At 42.2% G+C, this 19,444-nt stretch overlaps 1 protein-coding gene across 3 annotated transcripts in view; it reads left to right on the forward strand.

The window, feature by feature from the left end:
* MALT1 (MALT1 paracaspase) overlaps positions 1-19,444 on the forward strand; it is an 84,990-nt gene that overhangs the window by 25,615 nt on the left and 39,931 nt on the right. The window contains exons 4-7 of one of the 3 annotated variants that reach the window (XM_034943825.4): positions 3,175-3,325; positions 14,819-14,997; positions 15,417-15,513; positions 16,358-16,390. In XM_034943825.4, coding sequence (XP_034799716.1) covers positions 3,175-3,325; positions 14,819-14,997; positions 15,417-15,513; positions 16,358-16,390 — 460 coding nt within the window. The remainder of the gene's footprint in view (positions 1-3,174; positions 3,326-14,818; positions 14,998-15,416; positions 15,514-16,357; positions 16,391-19,444) is intronic. The other 2 variants (XM_034943826.4, XM_063597343.1) reach the window with 2 other exon arrangements.

A 19,444-nucleotide genomic window follows, 5' to 3' on the forward strand; every position in this document is an offset into this window, starting at 1 on the left:
CTTTGCAAATCTGAAACTAAATAAAAGCTGTTCTGAGAATGACTTTTCCTTTAATTGGATTGCCTCATACTGTAGGTGAATTCTGTGGTTTTATACGATTTTGTTTCCGTCTGTTACACAGAGGTAAGACAGAGCAACTGTGGAATGTAGTAAAAAGATTGCATGTAGCTTTGGCACTAGATAGGTCTGTGTTGGAACTCTGACTGCCATTATTAGCCATGTGAATTCCTATCATCAGAGGTTGTGAGAATTAAGTAGACAGGATGTTTTACGTGCCTAGGCTCTTGAAAGATTGTACCTAAAGGTATTTTTTTATCATATTTTCTCAATTGCAAAGTTACTTTCATTTTATTAAATGCCCTTTGAGGAGAAATAGTGGAAAAACCCTACTAAATTAAGTATATCATTTGTAAGCTATGTCCTGATTGGAGAAAGGTAGAAATGTAGGGGATGGAAAATGCATCTTAGAGTTGAAGAGTTGTAATGGATTTTAAAACTCTTAAGTTTTGTAAAACCACATGATCATAGGAGTATTGTAGGAGATGTTTACTTAACAAGTGCTTGTTGAGCACCTGTTTTGTGCCGGGCCATGTTCTAGGTGTGATGATACAGCACTGACCAGAAGGTCTCTGCCCTCAAAGAGCTTACACGCCAGTGGGGACAGAGCAAGTACTGTTAATTCCTGTGAGTTAAGAGCTATGAGGAAAATCAACAGGGTGGCGACATAATATGAGAAGCTACTAAGGTTTTAAGCAAGGGAAGTAACATGGTAGGATTCGTGGGTTTTTGTTGTTGTTGTTGTTGTTTTGTTTTTGTTTTTGAGATGGAGTCTTGCTCTGTCGCCAGGCTGGAGTGCAGTGGCGCGATGTTGGCTCACTGCAACCTCCGCCTCCCCGGTTCAAATGATTACCCTGCCTCAGCCTTCTGAGTAGCTGGGATTACAGGCGCACATCACCACGCCCAGCTAATTTTTTGTGTTTTAGGAGAGACGGGGTTTCACCATGTTGGCCAGGGTGGTTTCAATCTCCTGATCTCGTGATCCGCCTGCCTCAGCCTCCCAAAGTGCTGGGATTACAGGCGTGAGCTATCGCACCCGACTAGGATTCATGTTTTTAAAACATAAACTTGCTGCTTGAAGGAAGCAGAGAACAGCAAGATGAGCAGTTGTCTAATACCTGTGCTTGACTGGAAGTAGCAGTAGCGTGGAGAAGAGAAGGTGGATCACAGTGCATAATTCAGTGTATATTTTAGAAAGAGTCAACTAAGCTGACAGATTAGATGTAGAGCATGGGGAGAAGGAAGAGAAATCAAGGATGACCCCTTAGGCTTTCCACATGAGCATCTGAGATGTGTTATATACTGAGGTGTTGAAGATTGGAAAATTAATTGACAGAAGACAGATTAATGGAGAAAAAGCTTATTTGTGTGCATGCAAGAGCTTTCAGAAGGAGTAGCTTGCTAACTGGTTAAGTTATGTAGCTAATTTAGTAGGGAAAGGCAGGGGCCCTGTGAGCATAATGGATGGGTTTCTTCAGGAAAGACAAAGGGGAGAAGAACAAGGGAAGATAGCAAAGTTTGTGGTAATGTTGTTCATGCAGGCACCAGTGGTATCTCCTCTTCATTGTGACCGTAAAGTCCCCAAAGAGAGATTTTTGGTAGTTTTACTCTTGGTCTGTTTCTTGGGGGTAAAAGCTGCCCCAAGAGGGAATTTATGGCAGCCTCATTTCCCAGAACTTTCTGTTTTGGGGCAGATAAAGGAAGACTGAGAAGACTTCTTTCTGTATCTGTTGAGTCCCAGATGTCTTCAGTTTAATATAATCTTCATACCAACTCAGGGGTTCTGAGTGGGTCTCCACAGATCTTCAGCCCAAGTAGCCTTTGTTAAGAGGATACATCTTCCATTTTAACAGGAGGGAACAGAGCAGTTATAAATAGGTACAGACATGGATAGGTTTGTGATTTGTTGGCAGAAAAAGGAGGTAATTTCTGTCTGAAGTCAGTGCCTAAGAGAACTAGGATTACAGGAAGTTTGAGGAAAGAGTATACATCAATAGTCTAGAAGGAAAACACACTTAGGACAATATAGTAGGATTGTCAGGCAGTTGTAAGTGCAGCCTGTCATCCCAGTTGTCACATCCTGAGCAAAATACTCTTGCTTTGGTGTAGGTACTGAAAGGGGAGAGAGTAGAGTTCAGTAACTTGGGGTTTGGAGAGGGAGGAGATGAGCTTGTTAAAGTACAGGTTGAATATCCCTTGTCTGAAATGCTTGAGACCGGAAGTATTTCAGATTTTGGATTTTTTTTAGGTGCTGAAATATTTGCATTGTATACTTAAAAGTTCAGCATCCCAAATCTGAAATGTTCCAGTGAGCATGATGGAGGTGCTCAAAGAGTTTTGAATTTGGGAGTATTTCAGATTTTAAATCATCAGATTAACCTGTTCTTTGCAAAGGAGTTATTGTAATGAGGCACTTGAGTAAGCCCCTTGGCAATGTGCCAAAGTTGGGTGTAGCTGATCAATTGCTGGGAGCAGAAAAAGCATTAATAAAAGAAACCTTACTATTGGAGGTGGGGACTGTGGATGGCCATCCCGTCTTACTGTCTCATTGATATGCTTTCCATAGCTCTTCTCTGTCTAGACCTTGAAGGAAATTGGATATTGTTTGGTTAAGGAGCTTATCCTCTTACAGAATTTTGCAGATCAGAAGGTCCGGGGTCTCAAGGTGAAATAACTTGCCCACGTCTTCCCAGCTAATGTGGTCAGAGCTGAAAGCAATAGCCAAGCCCAATTCTCTGTGTTTTCTCTATGCCGCTGTGGTGTTTGTATGTTGTATGGCTGCTAAACTCATAAATGTTGCAGTTGTAGATTCTTTCAGTACTCAGTGATTGATCTCTTAAATGCCAGAGCAAATAGTTTTCTGTTAGTGAGCCTTTGGAAGATGTTTGGGGGCCAGCTTAACTCTCTGGTTTATGGATTTGTAAAAGACTGGATTTTTAATACTTCAGTCCTAAATAACTCAAAGCGTTACTGTTTTTAACTCAGAAATGTTTTAGAACTTGGGGGGAAAATGTTGCACTTTCAAAGCTTCATACTGAAATCATAGATTTTGTACAGCATATTTTATAAGGTGTGTTTTTGATGAGTCATCCACTTCTCTTATTGATTCTTTCACAGATTCCAAATGGAAATACATCAGAGCTTATTTTTAATGCAGTGCATGTAAAAGATGCAGGCTTTTATGTCTGTCGAGTTAATAACAATTTCACCTTTGAATTCAGCCAGTGGTCACAGCTGGATGTTTGCGACGTCCCAGAGAGCTTCCAGAGTAAGTAACGAAAGAAGCTGAATGTTGGGATGGGGATTCCCCATATTTTATTTTATTTTAAATGTTTACTTTTAAACAATTTCAAAGTATCAAAAAGCATAGCAAAATTTCACATAGGTACTTCATCCATTATAATGTCAACCATTGTTAAGATTTGATCCATGTGCTTTGTCTTTCTTTTTTTTTTTTAATTTAGTTTTTGGTTTTGTTGTTTTTTGTTTTTTAAGACAAAGTCTTTTTGTTGCCCAGGCTGGAGTGCAGTGGTGCCATCTGATCTCAGCTCACTGCAACTTCCGCCTCCCAGGTTCAAGTGATTCCTCTTGCCTTAGCCTCCTGAGTAGCTGGGATTACAGGCACATGCTATCACACCTGGGTAATTTTTGTATTTTTAGTAGAAGTGGGGTTTCACCATGTTGGCCAGGCTGGTCTTGAACTCCCGACCTCAGGTGACCCACCCGCCTCAGCCTCCTGAAGTGCTGGGATTACAGGTGTGAGCCAGCATGCCTGGCCTGCTTTAATTGTCCTTCTGTGTGTGTGCGTGCACGTTCACACATGCACACACACATATATGTGTGTGTGCAGATACTTTAGGATGACATAGACAGGCCTCAGTCTGGTCCCTGCCACTGACCTCTTCAAGTTTGCCTTCCTTCGTGTTCCATTACTCTGCCCTCACACACGGCACCTATATTCAACTTAGTTTCTCCCTGCTGCTTCCGTGGTCTCGAAATGTCTTGCATATTCACACTCCACATCTTTGCATCACTTCTTCCTTCCATCTTGAATACCTTTTCTGTCTGTCATACTTTTATGACTCTTTCAAGCCTCAGCTCCCTCTGCTGCCTTGGCATTCTGATTTTACCTCTATTATAGAACTCGTTGCATTGATTTTGAAATTATTTGTTTGCTAGCTGTCTGAGCAGTGTAGGGATAAGGAGTTCCCTTTTCTCTTTCTAGTTCTTAGAACAAAGCCTGGCAGGTAGTAGTCGCTTACCAGTTATGCAATTCATTGACCACCCTCATGAGGCACAGCCTTGGGCTTCGATGTTACAGCTATTTTATTTTTTATTTTTATTTTTTTCTTTTTTTTTTTTTCTTTTTTTTTTTTTTTTTTCTTTTTTATTGATCATTCTTGGGTGTTTCTCGCAGAGGGGGATTTGGCAGGGTCACAGGACAATAGTGGAGGGAAGGTCAGCAGATAAACAAGTGAACAAAGTTCTCTGGTTTTCCTAGGCAGAGGACCCTGCGGCCTTCTGCAGTGTTTGTGTCCCTGGGTACTTGAGATTAAGGAGTGGTGATGACTCTTAACGAACATGCTGCCTTCAAGCATCTGTTTAACAAAGCACATCTTGCACCGCCCTTAATCCATTCAACCCTGAGTGGATACAGCACATGTTTCAGAGAGCACAGGGTTGGGGATAAGGTCACAGATCAACAGGATCCCAAGGCAGAAGAATTTTTCTTAGTACAGAACAAAATGAAAAGTCTCCCATGTCTACCTCTTTCTACACAGACACAGCAACCATCCGATTTCTCAATCTTTTCCCCACCTTTCCCCCCTTTCTATTCCACAAAACCGCCATTGTCTTCATGGCCCGTTCTCAATGAGCTGTTGAGTACACCTCCCAGATGGGGTGGTGGCCGGGCAGAGGAGCTCCTCACTTCCCAGTAGGGGCGGCCGGGCAGAAGCACCCCTCACCTCCCGGACGGGGCGGCTGGCCGGGCGGGGGGCTGACCCCCCCACCTCCCTCCCGGACGGGGCGGCTGGCCGGGCGGGGGGCTGACCCCCCACCTCCCTCCCGGACAGGGCGGCTGGCCAGGCAGAGGGGCTCCTCACTTCCCAGTAGGGGCGGCCGGGCAGAGGCGCCCCTCACTTCCCCGACGGGGCGGCTGGCCCGGCGGGGGGCTGACCCCCCCACCTCCCTCCCGGAGGGGGCGGCTGGCCGGGCAGAGGGGCTCCTCACTTCCCGGTAGGGGCGGCCAGGCAGAGGCGCCCCTCACCTCCCGGACAGGGCGGCTGGCCGATCCCCCCACCTCCCTCCCGGACGGGGCGGCTGGCCGGGCGGGGGGCTGACCCCCCCACCTCCCTCCCGGACGGGGCGGCTGGCCGGGCGGGGGGCTGACCCCCCACCTCCCTCCCGGATGGGGCGGCTGGCCGGACGGGGGGCTGACCCCCCCACCTCCCTCCCGGACGGGGCGGCTGGCCGGGCAGAGGGGCTCCTCACTTCCCAGAAGGGGCGGCCGGGCAAAGGCGCCCCTCACCTCCCGGATGGGGCGGCTGGCCAGGCGGGGGGCTAACCCCCCCCACCTCCCTCCCGGACGGGGCGGCTGGCCGGGCCGGGGGCTGACCCCCCCACCTCCCTCCCAGACAGAGCGGCTGGCCGGGCAGAGGGGCTCCTCACTTCCCAGTAGGGGCGGCCGGGCAGAGGCGCCCCCCCCACCTCCTGGACAGGGCGGCTGGCCGGGCAGGGGGCTGATCCCCCCACCTCCCTCCCGGACGGGGCGGCTGGCCAGGCGGGGGACTGATCCCCCCACCTCCCTCCCGGATGGGGCGGCTGGCCGGGCGGGGGGCTGACCTCCCCACCTCCCTCCCGGATGGGGCGGCTGGCCAGGAGGGGGGCTGACCCCCCCCACCTCCCTCCCGGACGGGGCGGCTGGCCAGGCAGAGGGGCTCCTCACTTCCCAGTAGGGGCGGCCGGGCAGAGGCACCCCTCGCCTCCCGGACGGGGCGGCTGGCCAGGCGGGGGGCTGACCCCCCCACCTCCCTCCCAGACGAGGCGGCTGGCCGGGCAGAGGGGCTCCTCACTTCCCGGTAGGGGCGGCCGGGCAGAGGTGCCCCTCACCTCCCGGACGGGGCGGCTGGCCGGGCGGGGGGCTGACCCCCCCACCTCCCTCCCAGACGAGGAGGGAGGACGCTCCTCACTTCTCAGACGGGGTGGCTGCCGGGCGGAGGGGCTCCTCACTTCTCAGACGGGGCGGTTGCCAGGCAGAGGGTCTCCTCACTTCTCAGACAGGGCGGCCGGGCAGAGACACTCCTCACATCCCGGACGGGGCGGCAGGGCAGAGGTGCTCCCCACATCTCAGACGATGGGCGGCCGGGCAGAGACGCTCCTCACTTCCCAGATGTGATGGTGGCCGGGAAGAGGCGCTCCTCACTTCCTAGATGGGATGGCGGCCGGGCAGAGACGCTCCTCACTTTCCAGACTGGGCAGCCAGGCAGAGGGGCTCCTCACATCCCAGACGATGGGCAGTCAGGCGGAGACGCTCCTCACTTCCCAGACGGGGTGGCTGCCAGGCAGAGGCTGCAATCTCGGCACTTAGGGAGGCCAAGGCAGGCGGCTGGGAGGTGGTTGTAGCGAGCCGAGATCACGCCACTGCACTCCAGCCTGGGCGCCATTGAGCACTGAGTTAACGAGACTCCGTCTGCAATCCCGGCACCTCGGGAGGCCGAGGCTGGCGGATCACTCGCGGTTAGGAGCTGGAGACCAGCCCAGCCGACACATCGAAACCCCGTCTCCACCAAAAAAATACGAAAACCAGTCAGGCGTGGTGGCGCACGCCTGCAATCGCAGGCACTCGGCAGGCTGAGGCAGGAGAATCGGGCAGGGAGGTTGCAGTGAGCTGAGATGGCAGCAGTACCGTCCAGCTTCGGCTCGGCATCAGAGGGAGACCGTGGAAAGAGGGGAGAGGGGAGAGGGGGGAGGGGGGAGGGGAGAGGGGAGAGGGAGCTCTATCTACCACACAGTCCTTCTCTCTTACAGCTATTTTAAACTAAGCATGAGAGAGAGCCCCTGACCCCAAACTACTTACACAACTATCAGGAAAGATTATCTGCTGCAATAGAAAGCAGGAAGACTTTCTTGCTACCACCTCTTTCTCCCAAAAGTTAATCTTTTGAACGTATTTCTATATTTTGGTTGTTTGTGTTGTCAGGCTTGTCTCCCTATCTAACTGAACTCCTGAAGGGAAAGTCTCGGTCTTAATAATCTTTCGTAAAAACAAACACTCATTAACCAATAGCACTCAGTAGATGTTTGTTGACAGAATGAAGAACCAAGGTGAATTCTGTTTAACAAAGTAGAGATGGAAATATTTCCATCAAAAACATTTAATATTCTTACATTTAAAGCACAAATTCAAAGCTACCTAAAAATCTCTGAAGGATTCTTGATATCTAGAACACTTCCTTATTTAAGAAACAGATTGTGGATCTGGCATGGTAGCTCACACCCAGTACTTTGGGAAGCTGGGGTGCTGGGGCGGGTGAATCACTTGAGGCCAGGGGTTCAAGACCACGCTGAGCAACATGGCAAAACCCTATCTCTACAAAAAAAATGCAAAAAAAAAAAAAAAAATGGGGCCTGATGGTGCACACCTGTAGTCGCAGCAACTCAGGAGGCTGAGGTGTGAGGATCACTCAAGCCCGGGAGGCGGAGGTTGCAGTGAGCTGAGATCACACCAGTGCACTCCAGCCTAGGTGACATAGCAAGACCCTATCTCAAAAAATAAGAAAAAGAAACATTGTGAAACTAACATCATGGAAAAATGCTATTTCCTGAAGTTACTCTTACTCATGAATACTAAATATGATCATTATAAAAAGTAGATCAGTAGATAAGCACATAGCATTTGAGACCTGATAGTCTTGAGTTCTATAATTAGGATATGAATCAAGAAGAGGTCAGTTTGTTATGAATTTGAATGTTGTGGTCTTCAGTTTTATAGGAGAAAAAACTCTCATATAGTAGTCTTGCTGCTCACTTTTCAATTCTTTTCCATAATGCGTATTTTTCTCCCAAACTATTGTATTGCTCCTAAAAAATTATCTTGTGGAAAAAAACTCTAGCGTTGATGTCAGCACTAAAGTCCATGTAGTGTATCGTTCACTGCAAGGAAACATTCATCAGACTGCTTTGCTACTCACTCTGCTCCATCTTTTTAGTTCAATAACTAGCATTGATCAAGACAAAAAACCAGTCTCCTCTAAAGAGTAGTTGTCAGATATTATTTTGTTTATTTGGTGCACAGTCAAGAACCATGTTCTTTGTTGTATTTGCTGGACAAAAAGAAGGATAGGGAGGAAAACACTTTTTGTTAAAAGAGTTAAAATGCTGCTGTCTCTTTTCTCTCACTTTAGTCTTCCGTAAACTCAAATGACGTTAAGGTTGTTGAGAAATAAAATATCGGTCAGGCGCGGTGCCTCACACCAGTAATCCCAGCACTTTGGGAGGCCGAGGCGGGCAGATCACGAGGTCGGGAGTTTGAGACCAGCCTGACCAACATGGTGAAACCCTGTCTCTACTAAAAATACAAAAATTAGCTGGGTGTGGTGGCCCGTGACTGTAATCCCAGCTACTCAGGAGGCTGAGGCAGTAGAATCGCTTGAACCCAGGGGACAGAGGTTGCAGTGAGCCAAGATCGCACCATGGCACTCCAGCCTGGGTGACAGAGTGAGACTCCATCTCAAAAAAAAAAAAGAAAATATCACCATTTTCTTTAAATAAAAAATACCTCATGCACCTCTGCATTAGCCCATTCTCACACTGCTATAGAGGTACTATCTGAGACTGGGTAATTTATAAACAGAAGAGTTTTAATTGACTCACAGTTCTGCATGGCTGGGGAGGCCTCAGGAAACTTACAATCATGGTGGAAGGTGAAAGGAAAGCAAGGCATGTCTTACATGGTGGTAGGAGGGAGAGAGAGCAAACAGGGGAAATGCCAGACATGTAAATAACCAGATCTGTGAGAACTCACTGTCACGAGAACAGCATGGGGGAAACTGCCCCCATGATCCAATCGCTTCCCACCAGGTCCCTCCCTCAACATGTGGGGATTACAGTTCGAGATGAAATTTGGGTGGGGACACAGCCAACCCATATCAACCTTTCTCAATTTTATTTAACTTTTTTATCCCATTTTTTATTAAGGGGTAATTTATATACAGTACAATGTACAGATACATGTACAGTCCAGTGAGTTTTAACATATATATAACATGGGTATATGTACCCATTTAACATATATATAGTCATTGACCAGTCTAGATATTTTATATTCAGCTTCTTCCACTCAGCATAATGTTTTTAAAATTTACTCATGTTGTTCAGTGTATCATTAGGCAGTCCCATCTTTTTGCTGAGTAACATTCCATTGTATGGATTGACTAGTTTGTTTATTCATTCTCCTGTTGATAGACATTTAGTTTGTGTCCAGTTTTGGAATATTATGAATAAAGCTATGATGAATATTCTCATACAAGGCCTTTTCTGGACATATGTTTTATTTCTTCTGGATAGTTACATAGAAGTGGAATTGCTGAATCATAGAATAGATATATGTTTAATTTTTCTTAACTGCCAAAGTTTCCAAAATAGTTTACCATTTTGCATTACCACCAACAGCGTATAAGATTTCAGGTTACTCGCCCCATATCTTGGCCAACATTGCTTGTTAGCTCTTATTGATGAATTAAGCTTTTGGTCATTATGAAATACTCCTTTATCTCTGGTAATCCTCTTTGTCTTGAAGTTTACTTTGTGTGATACTAATATAGCCATGGAAGCTTTCTTTTTTGTTTTGTTTTGAGAGGGGGTCTCACTCTGTCACCGAGGTTGGAGTGCAGTGGCACGATCATGGCTCACTGCAACCTCTGCCTCCCAGGCTCAAATGATCCTCCTACCTCAGCCTCCTGAGTAACTGGGACCACACACATGCACCACTGCACCTGGCTAATTTTTTGTATTTTTGGTAGAGACGGGATTTCATCATGTTGCCCAGGCTGGTCTCAAGCGATCCGCCCACCTCGGCCTCCCAAAGTGCTGGGATTACTGGCATGAGCCACCGCGCCTGGCCAGAACCATGGCATTTCTTTCATAAGCTTTTTTGTATAGTATATATTTTTCATTCTTTTAGTTTGGAATGTCTTTGTTTAAAGTTTCATTTTAGATGACAGAATACAGGTAAGTGTTGCTTTTTGCTCTAGTCTAGAAAAAAGTCTCTTTCAAGGTGTTTAGTCCATTTACATATAATGTGATTATGTTTAAGTCTGACATCTTGATGTTCGTTTTCAGTTAGTCTCATCTGTTCTCTTTTGATCCTCCTTTCCTGACCTCTTTTGGACTGGGATTACAGGTGTGAGCCACCACGCCCGGCCAAAAAAGCATTTTTTAATATTCCATTTTATCTCCTTTATTGACTTTAGCTGTGTCTTAGTGTTATTTTTTAGTGGCTGTTTTAGAGATTACAGTATGCCTCTAACTTATTGTAGTAAACCTTCTACATATTCTACCTTAAAATATAAGAACCTTATATAGTATACCTTCATTGTGCCCATTGTATATTTGTTGTCATATATTTTACTTCGACATTTACTTTTGAGCAATCTTGTAAAGGTACGTGTGTGTGTTTGTGTGTGTGTGTATATATATATATTTATTTATTTTTATTATTATACTTAAGTTTTAGGGTACATGCGCACATTGTGCAGGTTAGTTACATATGTATACATGTGCCATGCTGGTGCGCTGCACCCACTATCTCATCATCTAGCATTAGGTATATCTCCCAATGCTATCCCTCCCCCCTCCCCCCACCCCACAACAGTCCCCAGAGTGTGATATTCCCCTTCCTGTGTCCATGTGATCTCATTGTTCAGTTCCCACCTATGAGTGAGAATATGCGGTGTTTGGTTTTTTGTTCTTGGGATAGTTTACTGAGAATGATGATTTCCAATTTCATCCATGTCCCTACAAAGGACATGAACTCATCATTTTTTATGGCTGCATAGTATTCCATGGTGTATATGTGCCACATTTTCTTAATCCAGTCTATCATTATTGGACATTTGGGTTGGTTCCAAGTCTTTGTTATCGTGAATAATGCCGCAATAAACATACGTGTGCATGTGTCTTCAAAGCAGCATGATTTATAGTCCTTTGGGTATATACCCAGTAATGAGATGGCTGGGTCAAATGGTATTTCCAGTTCTAGATCACTGAGGAATTGCCACACTGACTTCCACAATGGTTGAACTAGTTTACAGTCCCACCAATAGTGTAAAAGTGTTCCTGTTTCTCCACATCCTCTCCAGCACCTGTTGTTTCCTGACTTTCTGAGATGGAGTCTCTCTCTGTCGCCCAGGCTGGAGTGCGGTGGCACGATCTCGGCTCACTGCAAGCTCTGCCTCCCGAGTTCACGCCATTCTCCTGCCTCAGGCTCCCGAGTAGGTGGGACTACAGGCGCCCGCCACCACGCCTGGCTAATTTTTTGTATTTTTTAGTAGAGACGGGGTGAGTCACTCTTATCACCCACGCTGGAGTGCAGTGGCGCGATCTCGGCTCACTGAAACCTCTGCCGCCCAGATTCAACTGATTCTCCTGCCTCAGCCTCCTGAGTAGCTGGGATAACAGGCGCTTGCCACTGTGCCCGGGTAATTTTTGTATTTTTAGTAGAGATGGCTTTTCACCAGCTTGGCCAGGCTGGTCTTGAACTCCTGACCTAATGATCCACCTGCCTCGGCCTCCCAAACTTCTGGGATTACAGGCGTGAGCCACTGCGCCCAGCCCACGTGTGTATAATTTTTAAAGATTTTGTTTAAAATATTCACTGACATAGTTACCTGTTGTGGCACTCTTGAGTCTTTCCTTCTGACCCAGGTTGCTATCAAGTAAAATTTCCCTTCTGGCTGAAGAATTCCTCTTAACACTTCTTATGGTTACGGTCTGCTGTTTTTCTGTAATAATTTGTAAAAATTATTTGTGAAATAATTTGTAGACAAATTATCTCAGCATTTGAATTCTGTTAATCTGTTGTCTTCATTTTTGAAGGATATTTTCGTCGTGTATAGAATTTTAGAGGTGTGTTGGTTTGTTTTCACCACTTTAAAGATGCCATTCCATTGTCTTTTGGCCTCCATTGTTTATCATGGAAATTTATTTATTCCTTTTATAATTGCTCCCTTGAATTTTTCCTGCTTGGAATTCTCTGATTCTTGGACCTGTAAGTTATCTTTCATCGATTTTGAATCATTTTTAGCCATAATCTCCAAATATTTTTCTTCTACTTTCTTTCTGGGACTCTTAATTATATGTATGTTAGACTATTTGATATTGTCCCACAGATCTTGTAAGCTCTTTTTTTTTTCTTTCCTTCACTTTATCTCTTTTGTTTCCAGTTAGATTTCTTTTAACCTGTTTTCAAGATTACTGATTTTTTGGTGTGACCAGTTTGCTGGTAAGCCCATCAAATTCACTGATGAGTGGAAATCTTGATATTTTAAATTTCTGTTATTTCCATTTGGCTCTTTTTTTTTCTTCAATTTCTCACTGCTGAAATTGTAAGTTGGCCACCATCTTCTGTGCAAGTTGATTAACTGCCTTTTTCTCCAGATCCTTTAAGATGTTTATCTTCGAATTAATGTGAGTCTCTATCTGATAATTCCAGAATGTAGGTCAGCTCTGCTTTTCTTTTTCTTTTCTTTTTTTTTTTAACAAGTAAACATGGTTTATTTTAGAAATGTGAGGCTATTTCAACATTAGAAATTTTTTTTTTTAATTATACTTTAAGTTTTGGGATACGTGTACAGAACGTGCAGGTTTGTTACATAGGTATACACATGCCATGGTGGTTTGCTGCACCCATTAACCTGTCATCTACATTAGGTATTTCTCCTAATGCTGTCCCTACCCTAGCTCCCCAGCCCCTGACAGGGTTACATTTTCTTTCTTCTTCATAAGTCTCATAATTATTTATTCAATGCTGAACATTGAGTATAAAAGAAAAATAGCATTAACATATGAGATTAACATATTACACATTAACATATAGAGATTGAAATTAATATTTTTATGCCCAGGAACTAGACACACCCCTCATAATGGCTACTAGAATAGGGGTATGAGTCCATCCAGTTTGTAGTTGTTAGGTCTGTGCTTTAGATGTATTCAGTTTACTACTGACGGAATTGAGGGTAGAATGAGGATTTCCCTTTGGCAGGACTGAAATTGACATATCGAGAAGACTAGAAATCTCTGTTTTACAGCTCTAGTGCCAAACTGCAAGAGATCTCTCTCCACTTTACATCCAGAGTCTCAGCTTATTGGACCACTGAAGCATTTTTGTTCACCAACCCTACCCTTATCTCTTCTATGTCTCAGGGGGTCTGAGACCCCCCTGCCTAGCTGCCTTGCCCCCAGCCAGCCTTGGAAAGGAAAGGCACTGCATTCACTGAGGGCCTCGTGGGCCTCCAAGGGTTTCCCTCAGGCCTCTGTTGTGCCATCAGCCTTCAACAGGCCCTGTGGACCTGCACTTCACAGGTGATCTTTTAGCTCTCCTCTCCTCCTTCGCCTTCTGCAAGAGCACTTGAGAAGGGCCCAAGAGAGGGAGTTGGTGAGTGAGGCAGAATCTTTTGCAGCTGGGGTTCCTTGAGGATCTAATTGGTCATGCCCGCTAGGGGTGACCAGCCATCTGGTTTTCCCAGGACTTTCCTAGTCTTAGCACTTTTAAGTGCTGTATTCTGGGAAACCTTTCTGTCCTAGGCAGACTGAGACCACTGGTTACCCTAATGCCAGCTCACAGTCTGCCTTTAAAATTTTGTAAAACATTCAGCTGGCTTACCCTTCCTTGTCAACTCAGTTCTAAAGGCATTAGGTGGCGCCAAACGTGGTAGACATTTGTGTGGGGTGGGAGGCAGTGGGAAGGGACTGGGATGACCCAGAGCAGGATATCAAAGCCCAGGTAAGGTGTCCATGTGGGAGTGGAACAGTCTCCAGAAATAATCCTGATGAATTAAGAGAGCAATGTATATCTTTCTAGACTATTTTTGTGCATGTAATAATATATCTATAAGTGGAATCATATTCATTCAATGAATATTACTGATCACCTGTAATGTGTTAGACACTGAGTTTCATAATGGAGACTTGTTGCATAAAATTGACAAGCTCTTTGCCTTCAGGAAACTTAAAGAGTATTAAATGAGTGTTAAGTAAATGATGTCTAATAGCTGCCTGGGGTAGAAATGTTAGTGATAACTCACCAATATTTATTCAGTGTGGGTTACAAAACTTATTTCAGTATGTCAAAGAACGGAACTTAGAGCTTTCCATGTTAAATGCCAATATCGTTCAAGATGTTAATAAGTTGTTTGCCTCGATCAAAAAGATTCTGCAGCCAAACACATTTAGAAGACACTTGAACTATATTCCTCTCCTTAATTGACAATTCATACTAACACTTTTAAAGCTTTGAGAAGTCCTGCAATCGAGAAATGTGTTTAACCCAGAATTTTCTAAGTTTATTTGTCCACAGCATTCTTTTGGCCACAGAATATCTCGTAATATTTCTATGAGTGCTATAGTTTTTTTAAACAGTTTGGGAAATGTTATTAAAGATTGTAACAAATGAAGGGGGAACTTGACACATCTCTTTAATTATAGGGAAATTTTATTTTTATTTTTAACCTAGAGATTTTATTTTTTCTTTTAATTTAAGGAAGTGTTGATGGCGTCTCTGAATCCAAGTTGCAAATCTGTGTTGAACCAACTTCCCAAAAGCTGATGCCAGGCAGCACATTGGTTTTACAGTGTGTTGCTGTTGGAAGCCCTATTCCTCACTACCAGTGGTTCAAAAATGAATTACCATTAACACATGAGACCAAAAAGCTATACATGGTAGGAAGTTGATTTTGGGGTCTTTTGGGGGAGTTAACATGTAAAACAAATGGTACAATTGAAATATAAGGTGAACATTAAAACTCATATCCTTTCAGATGTTTTAATGTTTTCAGTATTTTTATTTAAAGTCCCTTATGATTTCATATTAACTAGCTCTTATATTTGCTAAAGTGCTAGAATTCAACTCAGGCTTATATGTAAAATGTCAAATAGTATTGCATGAAACTCAGCACTGTTGGAATCATTACAACATTTACTTGCTGGTATTTAACCTGATGAATGGAGCTAATGTAACAAATGTCTAAAGCCTTCTAAGATGTTATGTTTTGGAGCGTATTTTTAAAACACAAAATGACTTTTTCTCCAAGCCATTAAAATTGAAAAGGAAGCATTTACATGTTCTAATATTGATATAGGTGCCTTATGTGGATTTGGAACACCAAGGAACCTACTGGTGTCATGTATATAATGATCGAGACAGTCAAGATAGCAAGAAGGTAGAAATCATCATAGGTAAGAAGTATTTCCCCAGTGTTCTGACAAGTGGACTATAATATAAGCTATATAAACTGCAACGTTTAAGCAAAGGAAATTATACTTTTTACCCCATACTATTTAATGATGTGTTAAGCATTAGAAGTTATATTGTTTATATTGAAATTTGAAAGAATGCATACCAAAATCATAATCTAGGTTCACAGAAAGCAAAAAGAATCAGGAAAAAAAGCCATTTTATTTAAATTATTTTAGTTACAGTTTATTTTCAACACTTATGATAAAATATGTATTCTTTAAAGCTTTAGCTACAAAAAACTTGATTCAGTGGGAAAAGATTTTTGGCCAGGTGCAGTGGCTCACACCTGTAATCCCATCACTTTTGGAGGCCAAAGGTTGGTGGTTCAGTTGAGCCCAGGAGTTTGAGACCAGCCCGGGCAACATAGTGAGATTCCATCTCTAATACAAATAAATAAATAAATTAGCTAGGCATAGTGGCATGCACTTGGTCCCAGCTACTTGGGAGGCTAAGGTGGGAGGATTGCTTCAGGCTGGGAGGTTGAATTAAAAATAATAATAATAAAAGAAAAAGATTTTTAATAAAACATTTTTAAAAACAAACATTATACACATATAAAGGAAAGAAAGGTTATTAACAATCCCATTCTTAACTGCGTAATTTGGGAATTTGTTATATTTCAGCTTAATATATTTATAGTTATATTGTTCATAGTTGGAGGTATTGATGCATGTGTTGGTTTGCCAACATATCTCTATGATATTGATCTCTTATTTGCTTGACGGCTGCCCTTCTTAAGATCATGAATTACAATATATTCAAATTTGTTTTTTCTGAAACAAGGAAGAACAGATGAGGCAGTGGAGTGCACTGAAGGTAGTGTAAGTCTTTGGTTTGAAACCAAATCTCCTGCATGCTAGTTACTCTTGGGATTGGTGGAGTGCTTTTAGCCTACTGAGTGCAGTGATGGAAAAAATACTAGCTGTAAGAAATGATTTTGATTGAAGAATATTGTATTTTAATCTTTGAAGTTTTATAAATGGACAGACATGATTAAATTGACACAGTATTACAATAACTAATCTTCAGTTGACTTTCTTTTAATATTACATATAAGAACAAAGTTCCTGCATTGTATCTTTTGAGTAGTGAACATTTGCAATTAATTCTTAATGTTAATTTTTATCTACATAAAATTTGTAAGAAAGATAGGTGGCTATGTGATCATGGATATTTGTTTTAGATTATTTTGTCTGTCCTTTAGCCATGATTAGATGCTCTCAAATGAAATTTAGTTTTTATAAAAGTTTCAGGAGAAGAGATTTATTGTTTAACATATGTTCTATGAAATATTAAATATTCTGTATTAATATAAAGTTGATCAGGATTTTTTTGAAGCTACAGGACTCTAGATAATCTACCATGTCACCTTTACCATAATATGTAAAGGGAACTGAAAATCTATTTCATCATAAACTTCTAATTTGTTTTAATTAGCCAAAGCATTGTACTTAAATTGTAATGAGTAAATATTAAAATTTGGATCATCTTTCCTTAGTGTGATGTCACATTGTTTTGCAAAATTAGATTTGTGGATGGCAAAGTATTTTTTTCAATTTCTGCCTCTATTACATAAGCTTAGGCTCTACTTGGGTAAAGTAAGGAAATAATGTTAAATTTTATATTTTCTGATTTTCCTGTCCTTCATGTCTCTATAGTATCACTTTGAAATACTATAATTACTGTTTTCATCCTAATATATAGTTGCAAACAAGAATTCTCTCTTGTAAGGGAGTTCTAATCCCATGATCTGTTAACCCTGTTTGAGGGAAGCCATGTGAAGAAATCCTAATCGAACTCCTCTTCCTCTCCTAATCCTTTTTGCCTAATTGCATGGTTTTTAAGTCTTCCTAATGTTGGAAACCTCTTAAGAATAAATATAAGCTAGCACTGCTGTTTGGCTCCAAGGTGATGCATGTGAATTATCACCTTGCTGTGCTGCTTCTGTACCTGCAGTATTCTCTATAATTTTTGCAGTAGCAAGCACACTATTAAATAATAATTTTCAAATAACTCTATTTAGAACATATAGAGATGAAAATCCAGTTACGAAGTTTCTCCAGAAGTCTCAGATGAAAAAATTAGATGCAAATTTTTTTCAATGAAAGTCCACAAAATTGAGAATTGCATATGAACAGTGTCCTTTATTATATATATATTTTTTACCTATTTAGCATGGTGTCCTCTATTTCATTTTGTGTATTTTATTCAAGAGACTTGATCAGACTATTCAGCCATAAAAAAGGAATGAAATGATGTCACTTGCAGCCACATGGATGGAACAGTCATTATGTTAAGTGAAATAAGCCAGGCACAGAAAGACAAATATCATATGTTCTTACTTATCTATGGGAGCTAAAAAAGTTGATCTCATGGAGGTAGAGAGTAGATTGAGACTGGCAAGAGGCTTGGGGGTGGATGAAGAGAGGTTGGTTAATAGGTACAGACCTGCAGTTAGAAGGAATAAGTTCTAGTGTTTGATAGCACAGTAGGGTGGCAATAGGTAACAGGTATTTACCATGTCTTTCAAAATAGCTAGAAGTGAAATGTTCCCCACACAAAGAAATAAGTGTCTGAGATGATGGATATCCTAAATACCCTGATTTGATCATTATATATCATATGCATGTGTCAAAATATCATATGTATCCCATAAATATGTACGATTATTATGTATGAATGAAAAAAAGATACTTGATCAGGATGAGGGGTGCGGGTTGAATAGGTGGATTTTTTTAGGGCAGTGGAACTATTCTGTATGATTAATGATGAATACATGTATACAAATTTTAATCATTTAGGAGGTCAGAGGAGGGGGGTTCCAAGATGGAATACAGTCTATAAGAAAAGAACCTAACTGTATTGCAAATGTATGATACAGCCTCACTGAAGAGGGGTGAAAGAGTACAGTGCTGCTGACCTAAATAACTAAGTAACTGGGAATGAGTTGAGCCTAATACTGAAGGCAAAAAAAATTGCACATAACACATGTGCTGACTCAGACCTTCTTCAATTGATTTTATGTAACATATAAGAATAAAGTTTCTACGTTAAAAAAGTATGAATAGTATATAACATTTGTAATTTATTGTTAATGTTAATTTTTATCTTCATAAAACTTGAAAAAATAGATAGCTATAATGTCATTACTTATTTTACCTATCCATTGGCCATGATAAGATGTCCCATGGGGTACAGGTTAATTCTGAAACCACTATTTCTCCCAAAAACACCTTATACCTTGAGAAACTATGAATCTAACCATGAGAAAAACATCAAATCTCAGTGGAGTGACATTCTGCAAAATACCTGACAGTTACTCCTCAAAACTGTCAGTGTCATCACAGACAAGGAACACCTGAGCAGGTGTCAGAACCAAGAAGATACAAGCCTGAGGAGACACAAGCAGTTGTAATGTGAGATCCTGAATGGAGTCCCTGAGCAAAAAAGACCATTAATGGTTCATTAGTTGTGACAAATATACTATTCTAGCATAAGACGTGACAAATACACTAGGCTAACATAAGATGTTAATAATAGAGAAATTAGGTATGGGGTATATAGGAACTCTCTCTGTACTACTTTCACAGTAGTTCTGTAAACCTTAAAATGTTCTAAAATTAAAAGTTGACTTAAAAAAAGATCATTTGAGATTACTGTTTTTAATTAGCCAGAATATCTAAAACTATGAATAAATTATGAAAGAGCCTAGTTTTTGTCACTTAATGAAAACAGTGATGGCTTAGAAGTCCTAAATGATAAGCACAGCAATATTCACTATTCTTTGCTATTCAGTATTTGCATGGCTTCTTCATTTAATTTGAAAAGTTGTAAACTGATAAAACACTATAACATGATTCACTGGCTCAA

The sequence above is a fragment of the Pan paniscus genome, chromosome 17 (assembly GCF_029289425.2).
Source record: "Pan paniscus chromosome 17, NHGRI_mPanPan1-v2.0_pri, whole genome shotgun sequence".
NCBI lineage: Eukaryota > Metazoa > Chordata > Mammalia > Primates > Hominidae > Pan > Pan paniscus.